Below are 23,875 nucleotides of genomic sequence, written 5' to 3'. Positions count from 1 at the left end.
GGGGGAGAAGTGGCGAGGCAGAGAGCAAGCGGTGAGCAGATGGGCACTTGAGGTAGTGGCAAAGAGAAGCATCATGGCAGGAGGGAGCAGGGTACTGTGGGGGATGGGATGGAGGTGGCCACTGTGGCCATTTGGGTTTCATTTGTTTTCATTTTTGTGATAACCTGAGCAGCGTCATCTTTTACTGGCAGCTGCCAAAAACCTCGCAGACAGAGACATTTCAGTGCATGAGGCGGCATTTGCACATATGCAAGTACTGCATCACCTAGTGGTTGCGTTGTCAGCAAACGCAGCCATATATAAAACAGAGTATTAGATAATTATCAGAAACAAGGATACAGTAAGCACCTGCAGCAGCACTTTACCATCCATCTCACTTTCTCACTTGCACTCAATCTCTCTCCCTCTCCTCCCCGCTCCCTGAGAACCTTCTGTGTGTTGTCTTACGCACCCCTTCCATCCCTTCCCTAAAGCTGGGAAGAGCCACATCTTCATCTTCTCACAGCCCAGGTCTTCAGGCTCATTAGAATGCTGTTATTAAATCCCACAAGTAACTTCAGAGATATTTAAGATATCTTACTGGTGTAGTCATGTGCTGTGTCACAGGTTGTAAGGACATGGTGCATGGTGACCTCACCTCAGTCAAGATACCAAAGTGAAATGCCAAAACAAGGAACTTCCCACGGAAAGGGAAAATACAAAGGCAAGCCCTGGGTCTTCTAATCAAAGCACGCAATGAGAAAACCTGTTTTTTCCACAGATCATTTACCATCATTTGTAACCTTGAACCCAAATAAACCCATTTAGTCTCCTGAATAAAGATTCTACAATGTTTCTTCCTCTCCCCACATTTGAGCAAAGCTCTAGGATACCGATCTAAACGTACATCCTACATTATAAATTAGTTACCTTCCTTTCCTGGGAAATAATCCCACTAAAGTCCCAGCTGCTCAGTAAACAGCCGTTTGCACACAATATTTGATCATCTCTCTTCATAATTTTTAATCCTGTTCCTAGCCAGATATTCATCCAATTTTTTTTAAATTATGGTACAGTTATTTTGAATTTTCACACATTCAGACATTGTCATCATGGTTTACAACTAATGTGGCACAAATTTAGGGCAAGTGACCTGGCATAGAAAAAGGTCACAGGGCATTTGTGGGGAAATGGCAGAGGTTGACGAGTCAGTTTCTGCACTCATAGGCAGTTTAATTTTGATCAGCTAGTGTTCTGCCTTTCTGCACCCACTGAGCGCTGAAGGGAATTGGCAGCTCATAAAGTTGCCAGCTGGCTTTGCAGTCTGCAAGTGCTCGGCTCACTCCAGCCATTAGTGCTGTTTAAAATTAGAGTCTGATTGAAAATCACATTCGTGGATTGAGCACTGGTTACTGCAACATCTGGCCCTCAGGTTTAACATGCAGTCCTTCCACTTACTGATACAGGTTAGCGTTTCACTGAAAGTGCCAATGTCAGGTCTGTATGCTCTGCTGTCATTGAAACTCTCTTCTGATCAAAATTAAAGTGACAGTGAGAGAACAAACTGACTGGTGAAAGTGTCAGGATTCATTGGGAGATCTCACCATGCCAACTTCATAATGCAGTGTACTTGGGAGTGAATATTATTAAGTGCCTGAGGTCAGGTCCAATGACTAGTGGACTGGAAAATGTCATTAACTTTGCTTCCAATTGTCACCCATCCCTCGGCTTCACATGAGTCACCTCCAACACTTCCCTCCCCTTCCTTGAGTTCTCTAACTCCATTTTTGGAGATAGGCTGTCAACCAATAACCACCATAAGCCCACTGACTCCCACAGTTACCTTGCCTACACTTGCACACAAGCAGCCGATTCCATTCTCCCAAATTCTCCATCTCTGTTGTGTCTGTTCTGTTGATGTCACCTTCCATCCGAGTACGACTACATATGTCTTCTTTTTCCCTCGACCGAGGATTTCCTCCACTGTAATTGACAGGGCCTCAACTGTATCCAATCCATTTCCTGCACTTCTGCTCTCACCCCTTCCCCTTCCTCCCAGAACCATGATAGGGTGCCCCTTGTCCTCACCGTCCATCCCACCAGCCTCTGTACTCAACAGATCATCCTCCACTATTTCAGCCAATTCTCGCGTGATCCCACTGCCAAACACATCTTCCTCTCCCCTCTGCTTTCAGCTTTCTGATTGGACAGTTCCCTCCGCTACACCCTGGTGCACTCCTCAGTCACCCACAATACCCACAACACCTTTCCACACAAGGGCAGGAGGTGCAACACCTGCCCTTTTACCTACTCCCTTCCCACCGTCCAGGGCCTCAAACACTCCTTGCACGTGAAACAGTGATTTACTTATACTTCGTTTTATTTAGTAAACTGTGTTTGCTGCTCACAATGCAGTCTCCTCTACATTGGTGAAACTAAACACAGACTGGATGACTGTTTTGTGGGACACTTCCATTCAGTCGACAAACATGACCCTGAGCTTCCAGTTACTTGTCATTTTAATTCTCCACCCAGCCACTCTAACCTCTCTGCCCTCGGCCTTCTTCGCTGTTGTAATGAAGCTCAACAGAAGCTCAAGGACCAGTACCTCAATTTTCGATTGGTTGTGTTTGCTGATAACGCAACCACTAGGTGGCACAGTACTTGCACATGCACAATTGCAGCCTCATGCACTGAAATGTCACTGGCTGCGACGTTTTTGGCAGCTACCAGTAGTAAACATGGCGCTGCTGAATTTAGCACAAAAACAAAAACAAATGAAACTCAAGTCCCCACACTGCCTGCGATCACCACCTCCATCCCACCCCCAACAGTACCCTGCTTCCTCCTGCCATCGTGCTTCTCTTTGCCACTGCCTCCCGCACCCATCTGCTCGCCGCTTGCTTTCCGCCTCGCCATTTCTCCCCCTTCGGCCACATGCTCCCCGCTTCAACCGCACCCCCCCCCTCCCCCCCCACCCCCACCCCCCACCACCTGTCGGCCACTCGCTCCCTGCTGCACAGCTTCCTCCCCTCTGCTTTGCCTCTACTCCCTGCTCCCTCCTGCTTCTGCTTCCCACTCCCTCCCACTTACATTCTCCCTCCCCTCCCCTGCCTATCTTGTCACTCTCTCTCTACCCCGCTTCCCCCATGCAGGGAAGCGAGGTGGCAATCGCAGGAGGAAGCGAGGAACAGAAGTAGGGAGCGAAGCGGGGAGAGAGTGGCGGAGATGGGAGAAGTGGCGAGATGGGGAGCAAGTGGCCCACAGGTCGAGGGGGCGAAGCAGGTGTGAGTGGCTGAGGCTGGAGAAGTGGCGAGGCAGGGAGCAGCGGCGAGCAAGTGGCGAGATGGGGAGCGAGCAGTGAGCAGCCATTGCAGTACACAATGGAGTTTTTGTGCACATGTGCAAATTAGTCCTGGCAAGCTGAGTGCTGCCACAGGCTGTGCATGCATAGCACCATACTGACAGCAAGAGTCCATTCTGCGCATGTGCGAAACTGGGAGCGCTCTAATGACATCGGCACTGGGTTGCGTTGTCAGGAGTCACTTTGTTTTCAATTAGGCATCTTACAGCCTTCCAGACTCAATGAGTTCAACAATTTCGGATCATAACCACTGCTCCCATTTTTGTGGACCAACAGCTGCTGGTAATGGTTCTGATATTTCCCATTTACACCTCCTCTGGACCCATCTTCTTTTCCTCCATTACCACCCTTTTAGTCTTGCGCCTTCTTCCCTTTTGTTATTTAATCTCTCTGCCTAAAACTTAATCAGAGGCCTTCCCTTTTGTTCTTTCTCCCCTCCTGCTTTCCCTGACTCTTACCTGCTTACAACCTGCTCCATCTCTACACTTTGCCAATTCTGATGAAAGGTCATCACCCTGAAGTGTTAACTCTGTTTCTCTCTCCACTGATGCTGCCTGATCTCTGAGTATTTCCAGCATTTACTGTTTTATTCCCAATGACTAATGTTGGTGTTAGTTTTCAGCCATAATGATGCTCAGTGAATTTCTGGCTTTGTGACCTTCCATGGTTTTGGGGGGGAAGGACTGCCTTACCTCCTAGGCTATGTGGGGCATGCTTTTTTTAAAGTTGTTCACTAACACAATATTCACTGCTGTCACTGGGACTCCATCCCAAATGTCCACAACTCAATGGGAGAGGAGGAGGAAGAAAATTCCTTCTAATCTCAAGCCTTGCTTGAAGCGTGTTAATTTTATACCTAAGTTGGTAAACAGTGACATCAGTAGCTGCCTATACCAAGTATATACTAAGTAAGCGATCTCCCAGTCAGGAAAAGATGCATCGTTTAGACGGAGCTTAATGTGGAACAACACCTAAATATTTAATTTGACGTGCTCATCAAGCATTCTCCCTGTCAAGCCCTCTAAGAATTTTATACGTTTCAATGAGATCATCTCTCATTCTTCCAAGCTTTGGCAAGTGCAGGCCCATTTTACTTCAATCTCTTCTCATTGAACAATCCTCTCATCCCAGGAATCAATTTAGTCAATTGATGTTTTACAGGAAGACTTCCTTATTTTTATTATCCAGTCCCCTTACAATAAAGACCAACATGCCATTTACTTGCCATGAAAGCCCATGGGATACAGGGGAAGGTGGCAAGTTGGATCCAAAATTGGCTCAGTGACAGGAAACAAAGGGTGGTAGTCGACGGATGTTTCTGTGAATGGAAAGCGGTTTCCAGTGGGGGTCCACGGGGCTCAGTGTCGGGTCCCTTGCTGTTTGTGGTATATATTAATGATTTGGACTTAAATGTGGGATGCATGATTGGGAAATTTGCTGATGACACAAAAATTGGCCGTGTAGTTGATAATGAAGAGGATAGCTGTAGACTCCAGAAAGATATCAATGGTTTGGTTGAGTGGGCAGCAAAGTGGCAAATAGAATTCAATCCGGATAAGTGTGAGGTAATGCATTTGGGGAGGACAAATAAAGCGAGGGAATACACAATAAAAAGGAGGATATTGAGAGGGGTAGAAGAAGTGAGAGATCTTGGAGTGCATGTCCACAGGTCCCCAAAGGTGGCAGGACAGGTAGATAGAGTGGTTAAGAAGGCATATGGAATGCTTTCCTTTATTGGCCAAGGTATAGAATACAAAAGCAGGGATGTAATGCTGGAACTGTATAAAACAATGGTTAGGCCACAGCTGGAGCATTGTGTACAGTTCTGGTCACCATATTACAGAAAGGACATAATTGCTCTGGAGAATTCAGAGGAGATTTATAAGAATGCTGCCAGGGTTCGAAAGTTGCAGTTATGAGGAAAGATTGGATAGGTTCAGATTGTTTTCCTTAGAACAGAGGAGGCTGAGGGGTGACTTAATTGAGATGTACAAAATTATGAGGGGCCTAGATAGAGTAGACAGGAAGGACCTGTTTCCCCTAGCGGAGAGGTCAATTACCAGGGACACAGATTTAAGGTGATTGGTAGAAGGATTAGAGGGGACATGAGGAAAAATGTTTTCACCCAGTGAGTGGTGGGTGTCTGAAATTCACTGCCAGGAATGGTGGTGGTGGCAGAAACCCTCAATTCTTTTAAAAGGTACCTGGACATGTACCTGAGGTGCTGCAAGCTGCAAGGCTATGGACCAGGTGCTGGAAGGTGGGATTAGATTGGGCGGATAGATCCTTTTTTTTCTTCTTCTCGGCCGGCACGGACATGACGGGCTGAATGGCCTCTGACTGTGCCATAATTTTTCTATGGTCCCATTTACTTTCTAAATTGCTTCCTCTACATACATGTTAACCTGACTGATTTGTGTATAAGGACCTTCAAATATCTCTGAATTCCAATATTTACTAGTCTCTCACTTTTTATAAAATGCTCTGCTTTTCCATTCTTTCTACCAAAGTGGCCAATTTCACATTTCACCATATTATATTTCTTTTGCCAGCTTCTTGCCCAATCACTTAACCAATCTATATCCTTTTGCAGCCTCTTTGCGTCCTCCTCATCACTTACATTCCCAACTAGTATGTCCAATGTATGGCATTTCAATTTTTCAGCCGTAAAAATCAATTCAATGAAATCAATATTACTCAGCATTGGAAATCCAGTGATGCAGAGATTTATTTCCTTGTTTTCTCCATACAATATGTAGTCGGCAGTGGAATAATTGAAAGCACTGCAGATTGAAGCTTCGAGTACTGGGGTCGGCACTTTTAATTCACTACACTCCCTGTTTTCCAGCCATTAAAATCAATCCAATACAATGAAAGGTCACAGACCTGAAATGTTAACTCTGCTTCTCTCTCCACAGATGCTGCCAGACCTGGTGAATATTTCTAACACTTTCTGTTTTACTTTATACCATTTGCCTTCCCAATTGTATGCTGCACCTGCATGTTAGCTTTCAGTGATTTATTGATGAGGATCCCCAGATCCCTTTGTCCATCAACACTTCCCAATCTCCCACCATTTAAGAAATCTCTGCATTTCTGTTTTTCCTGCCAAAGTGGATAACTTCACATTTTTCCACATTATATTCCATCTGCCATGTTCTTGCCCACTCACTTAGCCTGTCTAAATCCCCTTGAAGCCTCTTTGCATCCTCCTCACAACTCACATTCTCACCTAGTTTTGTGTCATCAGCAAACTTGGAAATATCACATTTGGTCCCCACATCCAAATCATTGATATAGATTGTGAAGAGCTGGGGCCCAAGCACTGATCCTTGTGGTGCCCCACTAGTCACAACCTGCTAACCTGAGAATGACCCATTTATTCCTACACTCTGTTTTCTGTCCACTGACCAATTCTCAATCCATGCCCGTATATTACCCCCAATTCCTTGTGTCCTAATTTTGCTTACTAACCGCTTGTGTGGGACCTTATCAAAGCCTTCTGAAAATCCAAATACACCACATCCACTGCTTCCCTCTTATCTATTCTGCTAGTTACATCCTCAAAAAACTCCAACAGGTTTGTCAAACATAATTTCCCTTTCATAAATCCATGTTGACTCTGCCCAGTTGTACCATTATTTTCTAAGTGTCCAGTAATCATATCCTTTAGAATAGATTCTAGCATTTTCCCTACCACTGATGTCAGGCTAACGGGCCTGTAGTTCTCCATTTTCTCTCTCCCTCCTTTCTTAAATAGTGGCATTACATTTGCTACCTTCCAATATTCTGGAACAGTTCCAGAATCTATAGAATTTTGGAAAATGATCACTAATGCATCCATGATCTCTACAGCCACCCCTTTCAACACACTGGGATGTAGATCATCAGGTCCAGGGGATTTATCAACTGTCAGTCCCCATTCATTTCTCCAGTACTCCTTTTTTTACTAATAGAACCTGATGAAAGATCACAGACCTGAAATGTCAACTTTGCTTCTCTCTCCACAGATGCTTCCAGACCTGTTGAGTATTTCCAGCATTTTCTGTTTTTATTTTGAATTTCCAGCATCTGCAGTATTTTCCTTTGACCTCAGGCTTACTAATTGTTTTGGCAACTTTATAAGCCTCTCCCTTTGATCTAATACAATCTTTAACTTCTCTTGTTAGCCATGTTGGATCATCTTTCCTGTTGGATTTTTGTTCCTCAAAGGAATGTAAATTTTCTGTAAACCATGTATTAATTCTTTAAATGCTAACCATTGCCTATCTACTGTCAGACCTTTTAATGTTGTCTCCCAATCTACCGCAGCCAATTTGCCCCTCATACGTTCGTAGTTTCCTTTGTTTAGATTTAAGAACTGAGTTTTGGATTGAACTACGTCACTTTCAAACTTGAAGTAAAATTCCATCAAATTATGGTCACTCTTTCCTAAAGGCTCCTTTACAATGAGATCGTTAATTAGCCCTTTCTCATACTAGATCTAAAATAGCCTGTTCTCTAGTTGGTTCCTCAACATACTCTTCCAGAAAGCCATCTCCTATACGTTCCAGGAATTTGTCCTCCAGAACACTAGTGCTTATTAGGTTTACCCAGTCTACATGTAGCTTGACATCCCCCATGATTACTGTTACCCTTGTTACATGTACCTCTAATTTCCTGATTTATACCATGCCCTACATTACCACTACTGTTTGGTGGCCAATAAATAACTCCTACCAATACTTGCTGCCCCTTGGTTTTTCTTAGCTCTACCCAAACTATTCTGCATCTTGATCTTTAAGTCTAAGATCTTCTCTCACTACTGATCTCATCCTTTATTTAGCCCACCTCATTTTCCTTTTTGCCTATTCTTCCTAAATGAAGGCAGGGCAGTGGCACTAGGTGAATTGCTCATTAGGAGAGCTGGTGACATAATGGCTGAATGGCCTCCTTCTGTGCTGTGACAATTCTGTGATTCTGTGAAGTCGAGTACCCTTGAACATTCAGTTGCCAGTCTTGGTCACCCTGCAGCCACATCTCCATCATGGCAATTAGATCATACCTGTTTACTTCCATTTGTGCTGTCAATTCATCTACCTTCTTGCGAGTGCTGTGCACATTCAGATAGAGTGCCTTTAATTCTATATTTTTATTAATTTCACAACCTCTAGCCTTATCTGCTGGTGCATTCTTAAGTTTGTATGCTCTGTACCTTCCTTCCAAACTCAAATTATCAATTCCCATATTGCTACCTTGGGCACTTCCTTCTCCTCTCTCTTAAAATTATCACATCTTCCCTCACTTGATCCCTCACCCCCCACAGTTTAAAGTCCTCTCTACCACCCAAGGTATACAACTTGCCAGAACACTGGTTTCTGCACGGTTCAGGTGTAGCCAATCCCAATGGTACAGTTCCCACTTTCCATAGTAAAGTGCCAGTGTCCCATGAATCGAAACCCATTTCTCCCACACCAATCTTTGAGCCAAGCATTTAACTCTCTAATCTTATTTACCTGACACCAATTTGCTCGTGGCTCAGGTAATAATCCTAAAGAGATTATTACCTTTGAGATTCTGCTTTTTAATTTAGCCCCTAGCTGTTCATACTCTCTATGCAGAAACTCTTTCCTAGTCCTATGTATGTCATTGGTACTAATGTGGTCCACAAGAACGAGATCCTCCCCATCCCACTGCAAGTTCCTCTCCAGCCCTGAGCACATGTCCCGAACCCTGGCACTGGGCAGGCAACACAGCCTCTGGACTCTCACTCTTGGCTGCAAAGAACTGTGTCTATCCCCCTGACTGTACTATCCTCTACTACCACTAGATTCCTATTTACTCCCCCCGCTTGAGTGGCTTCCTGTACAACAGTGTCATGGTTAGTTTACTCATCCACCCTGCAGCCCTCGCTCTCATCCACAAAAGTTGAAAGAACCTCAAACCTTTTGGATAATTGCAAGGGCTGAGACTCCTCCACTTCTGCCTTCTCAATCCCCTTACCTGCCTCACACGCAGTCACATCCTCCTGTCCCTGAACAATCAGATGACCCCAGTCTAAGGGTGTAATTCCCTTCTGGAACAAAGTTTCCAGGTAACCTTCCCCTTTCCTGATGCATCAAACAACAAACAAAGAACAAAGAACAGTACAGCACAGGAACAGGCCATTCGGCCCTCCAAGCCTGTGCCGATCTTGATGCCTGCCTAAACTAAAACCTTCTGCACTTCCGGGGTCTGTATCCCTCTATTCCCACCCTATTCATGTACTTGTCAAGATGCCTCTTAAACGTCGCTATCGTACCTGATTCCACCACCTCCCCCGGCATCAAGTTCCAGGCACTCACCACCCTCTGTGTAAAAAACTTGCCTCGCACATCCCCTCTAAACTTTGCCCCTCGCACCTTAAACCTATGTCCCCTAGTAACTGACTCTTCCACCCTGGGGAAAAGTTTCTGACTATCCACTCTGTCCATGCCACTCATAACTTTGTAAACCTCTATCATGTCGCCCCTCCACCTCCGTCGTTCCAGTGAAAACAATCCGAGTTTATCCAACCTCTCCTCATAGCTAATGCCCTCCAGACCAGGCAACATCCTGGTAAATCTCTTCTGTACCCTCTCCAAAGCCTCCATGTCCTTCTGGTAGTGTGGCGACCAGAATTGCACGCAATATTCCAAGTGTGACCTAACTAAGGTTCTGTACAGCTGCAGCATGACTTGCCAATTTTTATACTCTATGCCCCGACCGATGAAGGCAAGCATGCCGTATGCCTTCTTGGCTACCTTATCCACCTGCGTTGCCACTTTCAGTGATCTGTGGACCTGTACGCCCAGATCTCTCTGCCTGTCAATACTCCTAAGGCTTCTGCCATTTACTGTATACTTCCCACCTGCATTAGACCTTCAGTTCAGCTTAACGGACTGAACGGCCTCCTCCTGCTCCCAAAATTTGCATTCCAAGAGTTTTTGGTAAAATTAAGATATTAAAAATGCAATAAAAGGATGCTTTTTTTTTAAATTCCTAAATTCAGTTTATGCAGAAGCTAATTCCACAATTTGATGCAACCAGTGAGGAATGACTCTCGCAAGGAAGGCAGTCTGGGAAATCGTAGGTAAACACATGTTGATTTTCCAGGCAGAGGGAGTTATGGGTTGGATGCCTGCATTTTCTTTACAGTCACTCCATGTGCGTTACAGGCCTTGCTGGGAACACTGGCTCGTGGAATTGCTCCCATAATATACTCCTTCCTCCTCAAACACCTTGCACAGACTTCACCGACTGCAGTTCTTCCTTTATATTTTGGTGCTTTCTGTACTGTGTAGTATAAGGACCTGAAAGGGTTAATGTTGGCGACAGTGAAAGAAACTCCTCCCACTGTAGTGATGATGATGCAACAGTCACATGATAATGGGCTTTGGAAGAAGAGAGTAGCAGCACAAAGGATGCTAGTCAGAGAGGCTTGAAGAGAGTGTAAGTAGAGATGTGTAAATATAAAAGAGTTATTAGTTGAGCTGATCTAGACTCTGAGACTTTATCGATAATGCCGCGCTCCGCTCCAACTACAACAACAACACATAATACCTTGGCACCAGTTAAAACAACCAGAAAGTACTCAAAACACCTTACCTCATGAAGTAGTGCCAAGAGAACAGCAGATCTCATCGGGGGGACTGCAAAGAGCTCCAGAGCTGCTCAGTTGCTGAAGAAGACACTGACAGTCAATAAGTCAGCTATGCAGGCATTCAGACTGCACCACAGAAGAGTGGTGGTCTGGAATGAAACATCCAGGTCTAGCAATCGGGTTCCAAAGTCACAGTGCCGGCCATAGGTCCAGGATCGGGTGAGAGAATTTTAAGAGAGGTCATTATTGGATAACGGCACACTGGGTTGGAAAAGCAGTGAGTGAGATTGATCTCCAGCGAAAAGGCAACTTGGGGTCGGCAGCCATTACTCAACCAGACCGCGGAAAGTGCAGGAACACCCGGAAAGCACGGGAAACCCCAGGAAAGAGCGCGAACACCTCCATAAAAGCCAAAATGATTAAAAAAGGGGAAAATCCTAAAAAGCCTAAGAAAACAGAATGGAGTCAAAATTCAGAATGCCTGAAAGCTATATGATCAGGAATGAGCCAATGAGGTACAAAATTCATCCTTGTGGAGAAAACGATTCCTACGATTTAGGACTGCTTCCCAGCTGCGTGCTAAATCAGAAGCAGAACAAGTAAATACCCTTTTATGCTCTATAGGTGCAATTGCAGATGACGTGATTGTAAGGCAAGGAATAAACAAGGCTTCGGATAAATTTGAGGCTCAGCCTTCGACAAATAATTCAATTTATGCAGTAACAAAATTCTGGAAAGAGCAAAATTTAACACCTGAGTCCAGAAGATAGGCGAATCCATAGCTTCTTTTATAAATGATCTGTACAAATTGGCTAAGGGTTGAGACTATGGAGAATTGAAGACGGAACTGATAACGGACCGAATAGTTGGTATAGCTGATGAGGCTTAATCAGATATCTGACAGTCGAAAGATGACCTCAGATTCGAGAAGGCAATTCAGATCACAGGACAGGCAGAAGTCTAAAGACAAAATAGAGCCATTCTGCAGGCTGAAGAGAAACCTTGGATGAGAAGAATTCCAATGACTGTACAGTTCTTGAAGCCAAAGGCGGAGAGGGAATCTATAGAGAAGACACACGCGGGTGAGAAGGTGTATGATACCGGGAAACCGTGCCGGCGCTGTGGAGCCAGGAGGATGGGAACAGTGTCCAGCTAGTAAAGAGGAATGTTTGAACATGACCACAGAGTTCGAGCAGTTTTACAACAGCTTCAAGAAGTGGGGCTAACACTGAACGAGAAGTGCAAATTCTTCAAGACATCCATCTATTTCTTGGGACACATTGTAAAAAGACAAGCCATTACAGGAAAATGTGCCAGAGCAAGACCACTTCGCTCAAACTCGCAAAGCAAAAGACCTTCACACAAAGAGCAGTGAATGAAGTGCATCAACTTCCAGCAGGAAAGGAACCAGGAGATTTCCCAGGAGAAATTAATGACCCAGATCAAAGATTTTGGACGACGGACATTTATGTAAATGGGCATCTAATGAATTTCAAATTGGATACAGGTGCTAGTGTCACAGTTCTGTCAGACTAAGAGTCATGATTGATGAGACATTGTCTACAACAGTTGCATGGTCCAGGTGGGACCCAACTGAACATTAAGAGTAAGCTTCAAGCAACTCTCCAATATAGAGGGAGACAAATTATGGAAACCTTATACATCTTGCAAACCAAGAATTATCCCTCCTGAGCAGAAAAGCGTGCTTAAACCTGCATCTGATCAAGAAGATTGATGAAGTCAAACAGCCACAGGTAAACAGTCACTTCCAAGCAGATTATCCAAAACTTTTCTCAGGTCTCGAAAGACTCAGGACAGAGTATAGAATCACACTTAAAGAAGATGCCAGACCAGTGTGTATCGTTACACCCAGAAAGATACCATACCCGTTGATGAACCAAGATCAAGACCAGCTGAAAGAGATGACCAAGATGGAAGTCATTTTTCTCTTCACAAAACCAACGGAGTGATGTTTGGCTATGGTTCCAGTCCCAAATCAAAATGGTTCTCTTTGTATCTGTGTGGATTTAACACAGCTTAACAAAGCAGTGGATGACAGCTCAGCAAAGTTGTCTCAGAACATAATGTTGACCAAACTCGATGGCAATAGTCAGTTTTGGCAGGTTCCCTTAGTTGAGACCTCAGGATTACTAACCACGTTTGTAACACCTTTCGGGAGGTCATGTTTCCATCGGTTACCTTTTGGAATAACTTCTGCACCACAGATCTTTCAAAGGTCTGTGTCTAACATCTTAGAAGGGCTCAAGGGAGTTATTTGTCACATGGATGACATCCTGGTACATGGGCAGTCAGTAGAGGAACATAACCAAAGAGTTCGAGCAATTTTACAATGGCTTCAAGAAGTGGGGCTAACACTGAACGAGAAGTGCAAATTCTTCAAGACATCCATCTATTTCTTGGGACACATAGTAAGCAGTAAAGGTATAATGGCAGACTCACAGAAGACGCAAGCCATTACAGAATTTCCTACTCCAACTTCCCTTCAACAGCTCCAAGGATTCCTTGTAATGACGAATCAATTAGCAAAATTTATACCTTATTAGTGCAGGTAACAGAACCGCTAAGACAACTCCTCAAAAAAGAGCAAGTGTGGTGTTTACGTTCACATCAAGAACAAGCAGTCCGGAAGATTAAAGAAATGCACGCATTACCAGACATCTTGGCACACTATAACCCTACATCACCAACAATGATAGCTGCAGTCGCCTCCTCCACGGGGTTAGGGGCAGTCCTATTCGTGGAGCAGCCTTATGGTACTTGCAGACCAATATACTACACAACTAGAGATTTGTCCGACACAGAGACAAGGTATGTGGTAATTGTAAAAGAAGCACGTGCCGTCACCTGGGCATGTGAGAAATTTTCTGATTATATTGTTGGATTGAGAGTCGTCATCGGGACAGACGAGAAACCTTTGGTATCTTTGTTGGATGAAAAGGAGATCGCAAAAATGCCTCCAAGAATCCAAAGATTTTGTTCAAGATTGAGGAGACTGTACGAGACAATAGATGTCTAGGGAAAGACACAAATATCTGCTGATGCACTTTCAAGAGCGATGGTAGACCATCCAACACAACAAGACGTGAATTTTGTGGATGAGATATAGTCATATCCATGGTATATCACACAACAATGACTGGCCAGTATACAGAAACTACAAGAAATTTATCACACCCAAAAAACGTTGAAGAATGTATTCACATAAGGCAGAATTGCACACAAGGGTGGCCACAAAACATCCTGGTGGGAAAACAATAAAAACTTTATGAATATAGAAAATACCTTGCAATCATCGATGATTTGCTAGTTTATAATGATAGACTAGTCATTCCCAGTTCTCTTAGATCGGATATCTTGGAACGTCTACATCAAGGCAACATGAGAATAACGAAGTGCAGAGCAAGGGCACAATCATCAGTGTGGTGGCCAGGAATATCCAAAGACATCGAAAATCTGATCCAGAACTGTAAGAGCTGTGCAATACCAAGACCAGAACAGTTTGACCCTCCCATAACTATTCAATTACCACAGGAATGTGGATTTATTCATGTTCAACAGAAAGTCCTATATCAACACTGATTATTTCTCAAGGTGGATAGAAGTGAGAAGGTTAGGTACAACTGAGTGGCTTGCTAGGCCATTTCAGAGGGCATGTAAGAGTTAACCACATTGCTGTGGATCTGGAGTCACATGTAGGCCAGACCAGGTAAGGACAGCAGATTTCCTTCCCTAAAGGACATTAGTGAACCAGATGGGTTTTTACAACAATTGACAATGGTTTCATGGCCATCATTAGACTAGCTTTTAATTCCAGATTTATTAATTAAATTCAAATTCCACCTTCTACTGTGGTGGGATTCAAACCCATATTCCCAGAGAAATACCATGGGTCTCTGGGTTACTAGTCCAGTGATAATACCACTACGCCACCGCCTACCCCAGTTATAAGAGTCTATACAAGACATCTTTGCTGCACATGGTATCCCTGATGAAGTTGAGTCAGACAACGGACCACTGTTTGTGAATTTCACATAGTTTGCGACAGGAATGGGATTTCAACATCTCATAAGTTCACCACGTTATCCACAGTCGAATGGTGAAGTGGAAAGAGGTGTAAGAACCATAAAGTCCTTATTGAAGAAGAATGAAGACCTTCCAACTTCACTTCTAATTTATCCATCTACACAATTGATGTGTAGACTATCACCTGCAGAGTTACTGATGGGCAGGAAGATAAGAACGCAACTGCCTATGTTGCCTTAAAAATTGTTTCCAGGATTGAATGTTTGGGGCTATGGAAGAGTCTGGGAAAACTCTTACAGAAGGCAACCAACTCGAAATTACAACAAAAGATTTCATCCCAAAGACTTACCGAAACTGAATGAAGGCCAAAGAGTATAGATACGAGACCGAGAAAGGGAAGGTACTGTAATCCACAGAGATGAAAACTACCAGAGATTGCACGTGGTACACACTAAAGGCCTGCTCAGGTCGGGAAAAAGAACCTGACCAGAACCCAACCGATCCATAGCGGACCCGAGCCCGACCCGGCCCGAGCCCAACCCGGCCCGAGTCCCTCCAGTTTCACCCCGAGCCCAACCCGACTCGAGCCCAACCCTGTCTTGACCCGACCCGAGCTCGATCCGACCATCCCTTTACTTACCTTCCAACTGGGAAGCTCCACAAAGCTGCAGCGCATGCGTGATGATGTCATAGTGACGTCACTTGCTCACTGCGCAGACTCAGTTTCATCCCGGACTCCCAGCTCAGGTAAGTTTTTAATTTTAAAAATTACCAGTAGAGCACTTACCATGTATGTCCAGTCCGACCCGATCCGAGCCCAACACGGACCCGGCCCGACCCGACCCAAGCCTGAAAGCTGGACCCGGAAGATGGGCCCAACCCGACCCGAACCCGACACATGTCGTCGGGTCCAGTCGGGTTCAGGTCAGGTAGCAGGCCTCTAGTATACACAACAGAAGGGAACATATATAGAAATAGGAGAACCATTATCCCTATTCCCCAGAAGCAACAGTCAATCATTTATTTGGAAGAATCAAATGATGATGACGATGATGATGAAGAAACCCAGAGCAAACAGAATACTACAATCCTTAGTGAAAATCAACCAAGTCAGTGATCGAGACTTACAAGGAAGACTACTGATCATCCCAGTCAGACTAGAACAAGATCTGGGAGAGTCATGAAACTTCCTAACAGACTAAATCTGTGAAGTTAGAGACTTGGGGTGAGAAAGAGTAGTAGGTAAAGTCAAGAATGTATACATGTTAAAGAAAATGTATGGATAAAGACTTGGGGGGGTGAGGGGAGGGATGTGGGGGGATGTAGTATAAGGACCTGAAAGCGATAATTTTGGAGACAGTGAGAGCAACCCCTCCTACTGTAGTGACAATGATGTAATAGTCACATGGTAATGGGCTTTGGAAGAAGAGAGAAGCAGCACGAAGGATGCTAGCTAGAGAGACTTGTGGAGAGTATAAATAGAGATGTGTAAATAAGTTATGAGTTGATCTTATCTAGACTTTATCAATAACGCCCCAGTTATGCTACAACTACAACAACACACAACATAAGGCACCGATAATCATTAGGTCGGCTCTATTTCAAACCCATCTGTCTGGATCCCTGTCGGGTAGTTTTAGGAAATTGCACTCCTGGTGCAAAGTTTCATCCACTGATGCTGGGCATCTGGGCAGATGTCCTCCCATCATTCATTTCAAATGGGCAAAATATCAGGTACCCAAATTCCTGATGTACAGTCCTGGCAGACGAAACACCAAGCCAGGAGCACAAATTCCTAAACTGATCTCACCGGTTTGGGATCTGCCTTTTTCTGATTGAGTTGAGTAACCTGCTGCTTGGGATGATTCTACCCTTGCAGGGTCACACTGCCACTTAATTATTTGTTCTGTATTTGCAGACTGAGTGTCTTAACGACAGGGTTCAGAAAGAGACGACTGTACAGGACAAAATTCAGGCGCGTTAATGGAGCTATTGACAACTTAAGCTCTGTTAAGTGTGATTCTATTTGAGAAAACAGCAATGCTGAACTTACCATTATAGAAATATCTCAGAATTCTGATTCTGCTCATTGCTAAAAGAAAAGCTGTACTGGGGTTACTGACAGCCAAGTCACACAGCTTCCCCAGCCTCCAATAAATATTCCAAACACCCTGTTGCCACAAGCAATGATAAGCCTTGCATTTAGTGCCTACAGTGTATTCCAAGTAGACAGGACATTCATTGTGTGAAATTTTACCACAGCTGTTCCAAGTGCAGTTTGCAGACTCACTGAATTGCAGCTCTATCATCCTGTGTGTTCCTAGTTTGGTCTACACCCTGCAATATAGGGAATTTGTGGGCTACATGATTTGGGCCATGTGATGTCATTGAAAGGGATGTTATGATGTCATAGCAAGCTGAGTTCTGGACAAAACATCTGCTCCCAGACTCTTTCAAGCATGTGCTTTTACAGTGTGCAACAGGCTAGCACCAGGTGACTGACAGAAATCCTTACAGATATTTTCTTTTAGGATACTGTGGCACATGTGCAGACTTCCCCTTTAATTTAAACCTGGAACTATTACACTGCAAAGACTTAAAGGAAACTATGGAAATGCTTCTGGTAGAGCGTGGGAGAAGTGGTGAATCATACACCTGAGCGAGGAGGGAGAGACAGACCAGGAATCAGAGAGGGGATAGAGACAGGGTGGAAAGGCTGACGAGAAGCTGGAGAGGTCATCTCAGAGTAGTCTATGGTGGTGTTGTTGACCTTTGCTGTTAGTAGGTTTTTTTCTGCTTTTGTCCTGGAAAGTAGCGAGGTTATCTTATAAATGGATCAGTGTATGTACCACTATATATTGGTCATCTACAAGAGAGCAGACATTAGCACTTGATATAGACAGGAATCCTCATGCAGGGGCAGGTAAGCAGTGTCTGAGTCCCATCGCTAACTTTTCGTGGTTCAAGTACATCCAGAACTATTGGAATCATCAACTGCCAGATAAGTCAATGGAGCTGCAGTTAATTCAGGTAATTGCACACACATGTTATACCACAGGTTTGCATCAGTACAAAATTTTACATCATTTTGGATTGACACAAAATGTGGAATATAACTGGCCTATTCACTAGAAACATTTAAGGCTTTTAAAACTGAGTTTATTTCCTCAGTTATCATCTCAATCTGCCCCTGTTTATCTCCAGAGAATTCTAAACGTGGTACAGTTACAACTATTTTACAACATAAATCATTCTATACATCCTTCTTTTGGGAGGAAACACTTTATTTTAAGCTGCCATTTTAGCTCACGGTTTGTATTATCTCTCGATAGGGTTGCTATTGCTGCAGCAGTTAAAGATCAATCTCCAGGATGTTGGTTGAACAACCCAGGAGAAAGTCATAGGGGCATTAAAACAGAAGTGTGGATATTTTTCCCATTTTACTTCGACACTGTTTGTTAGTTATGAAAGTATTGGAAATGGGAGAAAGGATTTCACCCAGGACCTGGGTCTATTTCACCACTGTTTTGTCGAAAAAAAAATTGCTCTCTTATTGATCTTTAAAACATACACTTTGGTAACAGTCTTTTAAACATCTTGGGCAATATTTTGTGCTCTATCTCGCAGCGAGTTTGGAGTTGGGAAGGGCATTTAATCTGGCGGGATGGTGGCAGGTGGGGACCCCACCACTTTCCTGCCTCCATCCTAATTAAGTCTGCTTAAGTCTCATCGCCAACTGAGGCCCTTAAAGGGCAATTACCGCTCAATTAAGGGCCTCTTCCCACTGCTGCTGGCATTAGCCCAGCAACACGTGGGCCTGTTGCTGCATGGGGAGCACGACATGCAAACCCATGCAGGGTTTCTTGTGGTCTCCCCTGGGGGTGAGGGGGAAATGGCGGGATACCTCATTCAAAGGCACTCAGTGCCTGATCAAGGGATCCAGCATTGGGAAGGTGGGGCGGGCACACTTACAGCCAACCCTGCCCTTGCTGCCAACTCCCCGAAAGCCCCTCCCCTGCGAGCCCACCCCACAAATCCTCTCCTGCCATCATTTACCCATGGCCTGGGTTGCTCCACAATCCTGGGCATCTGGTGGGTGTCATTCTGGCAGCAGCCACCGCCGCCCTGGTGGCCCCTCCGGTGGCCGTTTGGCCCACCGTTCAGTGGGCCTTCCCCAAGGGAGGTAACGCGGGTCTCTTGCTGGCTCTCCAGCCGATGGCCGAGACCCCAACACCTCCATAAAATCCCTGTCCTTGTGTTTACTGTTGCCAACACTGGTTGGACAAATTCCTGGAAGTTTCATTATATGACCTCCAGCTGCCAACCAGCCCATCCCCCACATTTCCACAACTGGTCACCCAGTATGTCCATCAACAATGTACCCCGCCAATCTGAAGATTGAATGATGGTTGATTGGACTATCAGTCCAAAAGCCTTGCCCCACTCCCCATCCCTTATTCACCTCCATTATTTTCACAACAAATATGTTCAAATAAAAAAAATCATGTAAAATCACTATTTTCTTTGCTGCCCCTATTTTTTTTTCCTCCCTGGAGTTTCTCGTAGCAGTGCCAGGAGATTAATCTTTAATTCCAGGGCAATCCTGGAGGGTTGGTAACCGTACTTGTCTGTCATGGCAGTGATTCGCTGTGAAAGTCCCTCTTGGCTCCTTCTGCCATTTCTCGCATCGGGGGACAAGAGGCCAGGGATACAGGGCCAGGGAACCCCTTCCCCTGAGGGCTAGGGAACCCCCACCTCTGAGAGCCAGTGAACCCCTTCCTCTGAGGGCTAGGGAACCCCCGCCTCTGAGGGCTAGGGAACCCCTTCCCCTGAGGGCTAAGGAACCCTCGACCCCTCTGTCAGCCAGGGACCCCCCCCCCCCCCCTCCTCTGTGGGCTGCGGAACCCCCTCACCCCTCTGAGGGCTGGGGGACCCCCGCCCCCTCACACCTCCCTCTCTGGAGTCTGGTTGGTTCAATGTTAAAAATATTTTTTTTTAAACATTAACAGGCAGGTCCTTTGACAAATATTGCATTTTTTTTTCGATCTGCGTGGATTTTTGTGTAAATTTTGTATGGATGTGGATCAGGCCCTTTTTTAAATATACATCTCAGCACAATGAGGATCTTGTTTAACACAGAAGAGCTGGAATTCACCACTTTAACCCCTTGGGCCCGGGTTCTGGAAGCGAATTGCCCCAGTTGTTCGTTAAACAGGGATTTGCAACCTGGGCAGAGCGAAGCGACTTAAGTCAAGGTGGAAGGGCCAGAGTCCGGAGCAACATCACCAGCACCAGCCCTTACAGGCGGCGTTTCTCCCCCTTTCGATGCGTTTAAGAGACTTTGCAGCAAGTACCATTTGCCGGACTCTTGTTGAGCGGGATTGAGATCACTTTAGGATCAAATTGCTACTTACATCTTTACCCAGCGGTCCCACCAATCCGGCTGAGCCTCTGGCACCCGCGTCCCCTTTCGGACCCTCGATATTTTCAAGTGAAGAGAGAGAGAAAAAAACATCAAAGACTCAGTGAGAATTCTTCAGTTCTTCTACCAAAATCATATTGAGGAAAGTATACAGGGAGGAAATACTCACCGGTGAACCCGGGGGACCATCAGGACCTCGATCCCCCTGAAGTTAATCACAGAAAGTTGATAAATGTCACATTATTTCAATGATATGGTTTAAAAAGGAGGGCGCTTTTAGATCGGGGAGGGTGGATAGAGAGATGGAGAAGGGGGGGGGGGGGGGGGAGAGAGGTAAGGAGAGTGTGTGATGGGGAGTCGTCTGTTAAAGGCACAGGAATGCAAAATGATGATATAAAGTGGCCAGAGAGATTGCAGCTTCTGTCCCAACCGGTCCGCACTGGCCAGGATTTACAAAGTGGCAGAGTCTGCTCTTCCATCTTCACAAAACCGGGATCTCATTTGTACTGCTGCTGGAAAATGGGAGGGGGAAGGAGGGAGGTAGGGTGGGTAGGGAGGTGAGGGGAGGGGGACGGAGAGGGAGGGTGAGGTAAGGTAGGGAGGCGAGAGAGGGAAGGGAGAGAGGGAGTGGGATAGGGTGGAGAGGGGAGGGGAGACGGGGAAGGAGAGAGGAAGGGTGAGGTAGGGTCGGGAGAGGAGAGGGGGAAGGAGAGAGAGAGGGTGAGGTAGGGTCGGGAGAGGAGAGGTGGAAGGAGAGAGAGAGGGTGAGGTAGGGGGAGGTGGAAGGAGAGAGGGAGGGGGAAGGAGGGTGAGAAGGGGAAAGGAGAGAGGGAGGGTGAGGTAGGGAGAAGGGGGAAGGAGAGAGGGAGGGTGAGGTAGGGAGAGGTGGAAGGAGAGAGGGAGGGTGAGGTAGGGTGAGAAGGGGAAAGGAGAGAGGGAGGGTGAGGTAGGGAGAAGGGGGAAGGAGAGAGGGAGGGTGAGGTAGGGAGAAGGGGGAAGGAGAGAGGGAGGGTGAGGTAGGGTGAGAAGGGGGAAGGAGAGAGGGAGGGTGAGGTAGGGTGAGAAGGGGGAAGGAGAGAGGGAGGGTGAGGTAGGGTGAGAAGGGGGAAGGAGAGAGGGAGGGCGAGGTAGGGTGAGAAGGGGGAAGGAGAGAGGGAGGGCGAGGTAGGGTGAGAAGGGGGAAGGAGAGAGGGAGGGCGAGGTAGGGTGAGAAGGGGGAAGGAGAGAGGGAGGGTGAGGTAGGGAGAGGTGGAAGGAGAGAGGGAGGGTGAGAAGGGGGAAGGAGAGAGGGAGGGCGAGGTAGGGTGAGAAGGGGGAAGGAGAGAGGGAGGGCGAGGTAGGGTGAGAAGGGGGAAGGAGAGAGGGAGGGTGAGGTAGGGTGAGAAGGGGGAAGGAGAGAGGGAGGGCGAGGTAGGGTGAGAAGGGGGAAGGAGAGAGGGAGGGTGAGGTAGGGTGAGAAGGGGGAAGGAGAGAGGGAGGGCGAGGTAGGGTGAGAAGGGGGAAGGAGAGAGGGAGGGTGAGGTAGGGAGAGGTGGAAGGAGAGAGGGAGGGTGAGGTCGGGTGAGAAGGGGGAAGGAGAGAGGGAGGGTGAGGTAGGGTGAGAAGGGGGAAGGAGAGAGGGAGGGTGAGGTAGGGTGAGAGGGGGAAGGAGAGAGGGAGGGTGAGGTAGGGAGAGGTGGAAGGAGAGAGGGAGGGTGAGGTCGGGTGAGAAGGGGGAAGGAGAGAGGGAGGGTGAGGTAGGGAGAAGGGGGAAGGAGAGAGGGAGGGTGAGGAAGGGGGAAGGAGAGAGGGAGGGTGAGAAGGGGGAAGGAGAGAGGGAGGGAACTCGTCAGAGATTTAAAGCTTTATGCAATGACTTACATCAATCCCATCCACTCCCGGGACTCCGGGTGGACCTGGGAGACCTGAATCACCTGGTGAAATCTGCATTTAAAATCCATTAAAAAGAAAAGATTGCATTTTTAAAAAATGTATGTACAGCGCCGTTTAAGAAAATTGGTATTGATTGAAAATCCAATGTATGTACAGTTTACTCAGTACTTAAATAAGAACACGTTCATTGGCATTTCTGCTGGGAAATATTCCCGAGGGAACAATATCTATTCGGATTCTTTAATAACTCAACTTTCAGTTATTTGTCCAGAAAGCAAAACTGTTGAAATAATGTCATACACTTTTTACTGCTCCTATTCCAGCCTTTAACTTAGCCCAAGTCCTGTGAAAGTCTGAATTAAAGACCTACTTGGAATAAGACATTTCCCGCAAGTGCCGAATGTAATGTCCAATACTGCCCAAAACCTTATGCTGATTCATGTGCTGAAAGGATGCATCAAATCACAGCATCTAATAAATATTGACAGGGTTAACAATGGAACAAGATGCAGCTTTAACTATCAGCAGCTATAGAGTGTCCTCAGTGCTCATCCTTTCTTCCCCCTCCCCCAGACTATCATTTCGAAATCCCATTCTAGTTCTCCACATCAGTCCACTGACCAGGCAGCTGGCTATAGATCCAGTATCTGTATATGTTCAACCCCTACTGTAACCCTCACATCACTCACATTAAAGCTATGCAGGAAAAGAGCTGTCACCGTCCCAGGTTTTATTTTTTCCAGAAGTTCAGAGGTAGAACTATCTTACTAGCAGACAACTTCCAGGAGTTAGTTCCCTTACGCGATTGTCTGGGTTCAATGTGTTCTACACCAAAGCCAGCAAGGTTAAAATTAGAGTCCACTTACTTGAGTTAAACCGAGGCGCACTATCTGTAGAAAAATCACTAGATACAAAAGTCCACATTGCCTGTTAGAGCTCGCCATGGTTAACCCAGCGGCCAGACAGATCCTTTCTCTCCTCTTAGTTGACTGTTCGGCCCCCAAGAAATTCCCCCTCTGTCTGTGACTAAGGCACTTGCATAGCAATGAGGTCTTATGTTTATGAAGATCCCGCTGCCAGGCTACGTGATTGGAGGGCTTGGCAGTCACTGGGAGGAGCCCCGGGGTTAATCTTCACAAAGTACCTTCCTACAATCTACTTTGTCCATCCACCTCCAATCATGCTGCTTTATAAAGTCAGGAAGGAAAACAAAACGATTCCGTCCAGCACATTGAGATTTGAGAGTTTGTAACCATGTGAAATTACAACTTTTTTTCCCCCTTTAAAAAGGGCGTCTTGAGAAGAGCTGCTATCCTTCTTACCGAATTCCTGGCAGGAAGTTCAGAGCAGGATTCTCGTCGTGCCCAGTGAGGGTCGCAATGAATGATCATCCACTGGAGTTCAAACTGGACGGGACAAAATGGAATTGCAACGTTTATCAGATACGGTCATTTTATTTTATATTTAGCTCATTAACTGCAGAAAGCAACCAATTTCTGAACGGTACCTGAAGGTCTCACTTTAAACTCGAATACCTGTCAGCATATGCGTTTATTTCCCCATTCCCCTTTTTAATATAAAATAAGAATAATGC

The 23,875-nt window shown here is 45.8% G+C and overlaps 1 protein-coding gene across 1 annotated transcript in view; it reads right to left on the bottom strand.

Annotated features, from left to right (window-relative positions):
* Window positions 1–23,875, bottom strand: part of LOC137366606 (collagen alpha-1(IX) chain-like) — a 230,725-nt gene that overhangs the window by 142,901 nt on the left and 63,949 nt on the right. The window contains exons 5-8 of the mRNA XM_068028325.1: window positions 23,604–23,687; window positions 22,270–22,332; window positions 20,579–20,614; window positions 20,402–20,464 (exon numbers count right to left, since the gene is read on the bottom strand). Coding sequence (XP_067884426.1) covers window positions 20,402–20,464; window positions 20,579–20,614; window positions 22,270–22,332; window positions 23,604–23,687 — 246 coding nt within the window. The remainder of the gene's footprint in view (window positions 1–20,401; window positions 20,465–20,578; window positions 20,615–22,269; window positions 22,333–23,603; window positions 23,688–23,875) is intronic.

The sequence above is a fragment of the Heterodontus francisci genome, chromosome 3 (genome assembly GCF_036365525.1).
Source record: "Heterodontus francisci isolate sHetFra1 chromosome 3, sHetFra1.hap1, whole genome shotgun sequence".
Classification (NCBI taxonomy): Eukaryota; Metazoa; Chordata; class Chondrichthyes; order Heterodontiformes; family Heterodontidae; genus Heterodontus; species Heterodontus francisci.
This window is presented reverse-complemented; position numbering and strand designations above follow the sequence as displayed.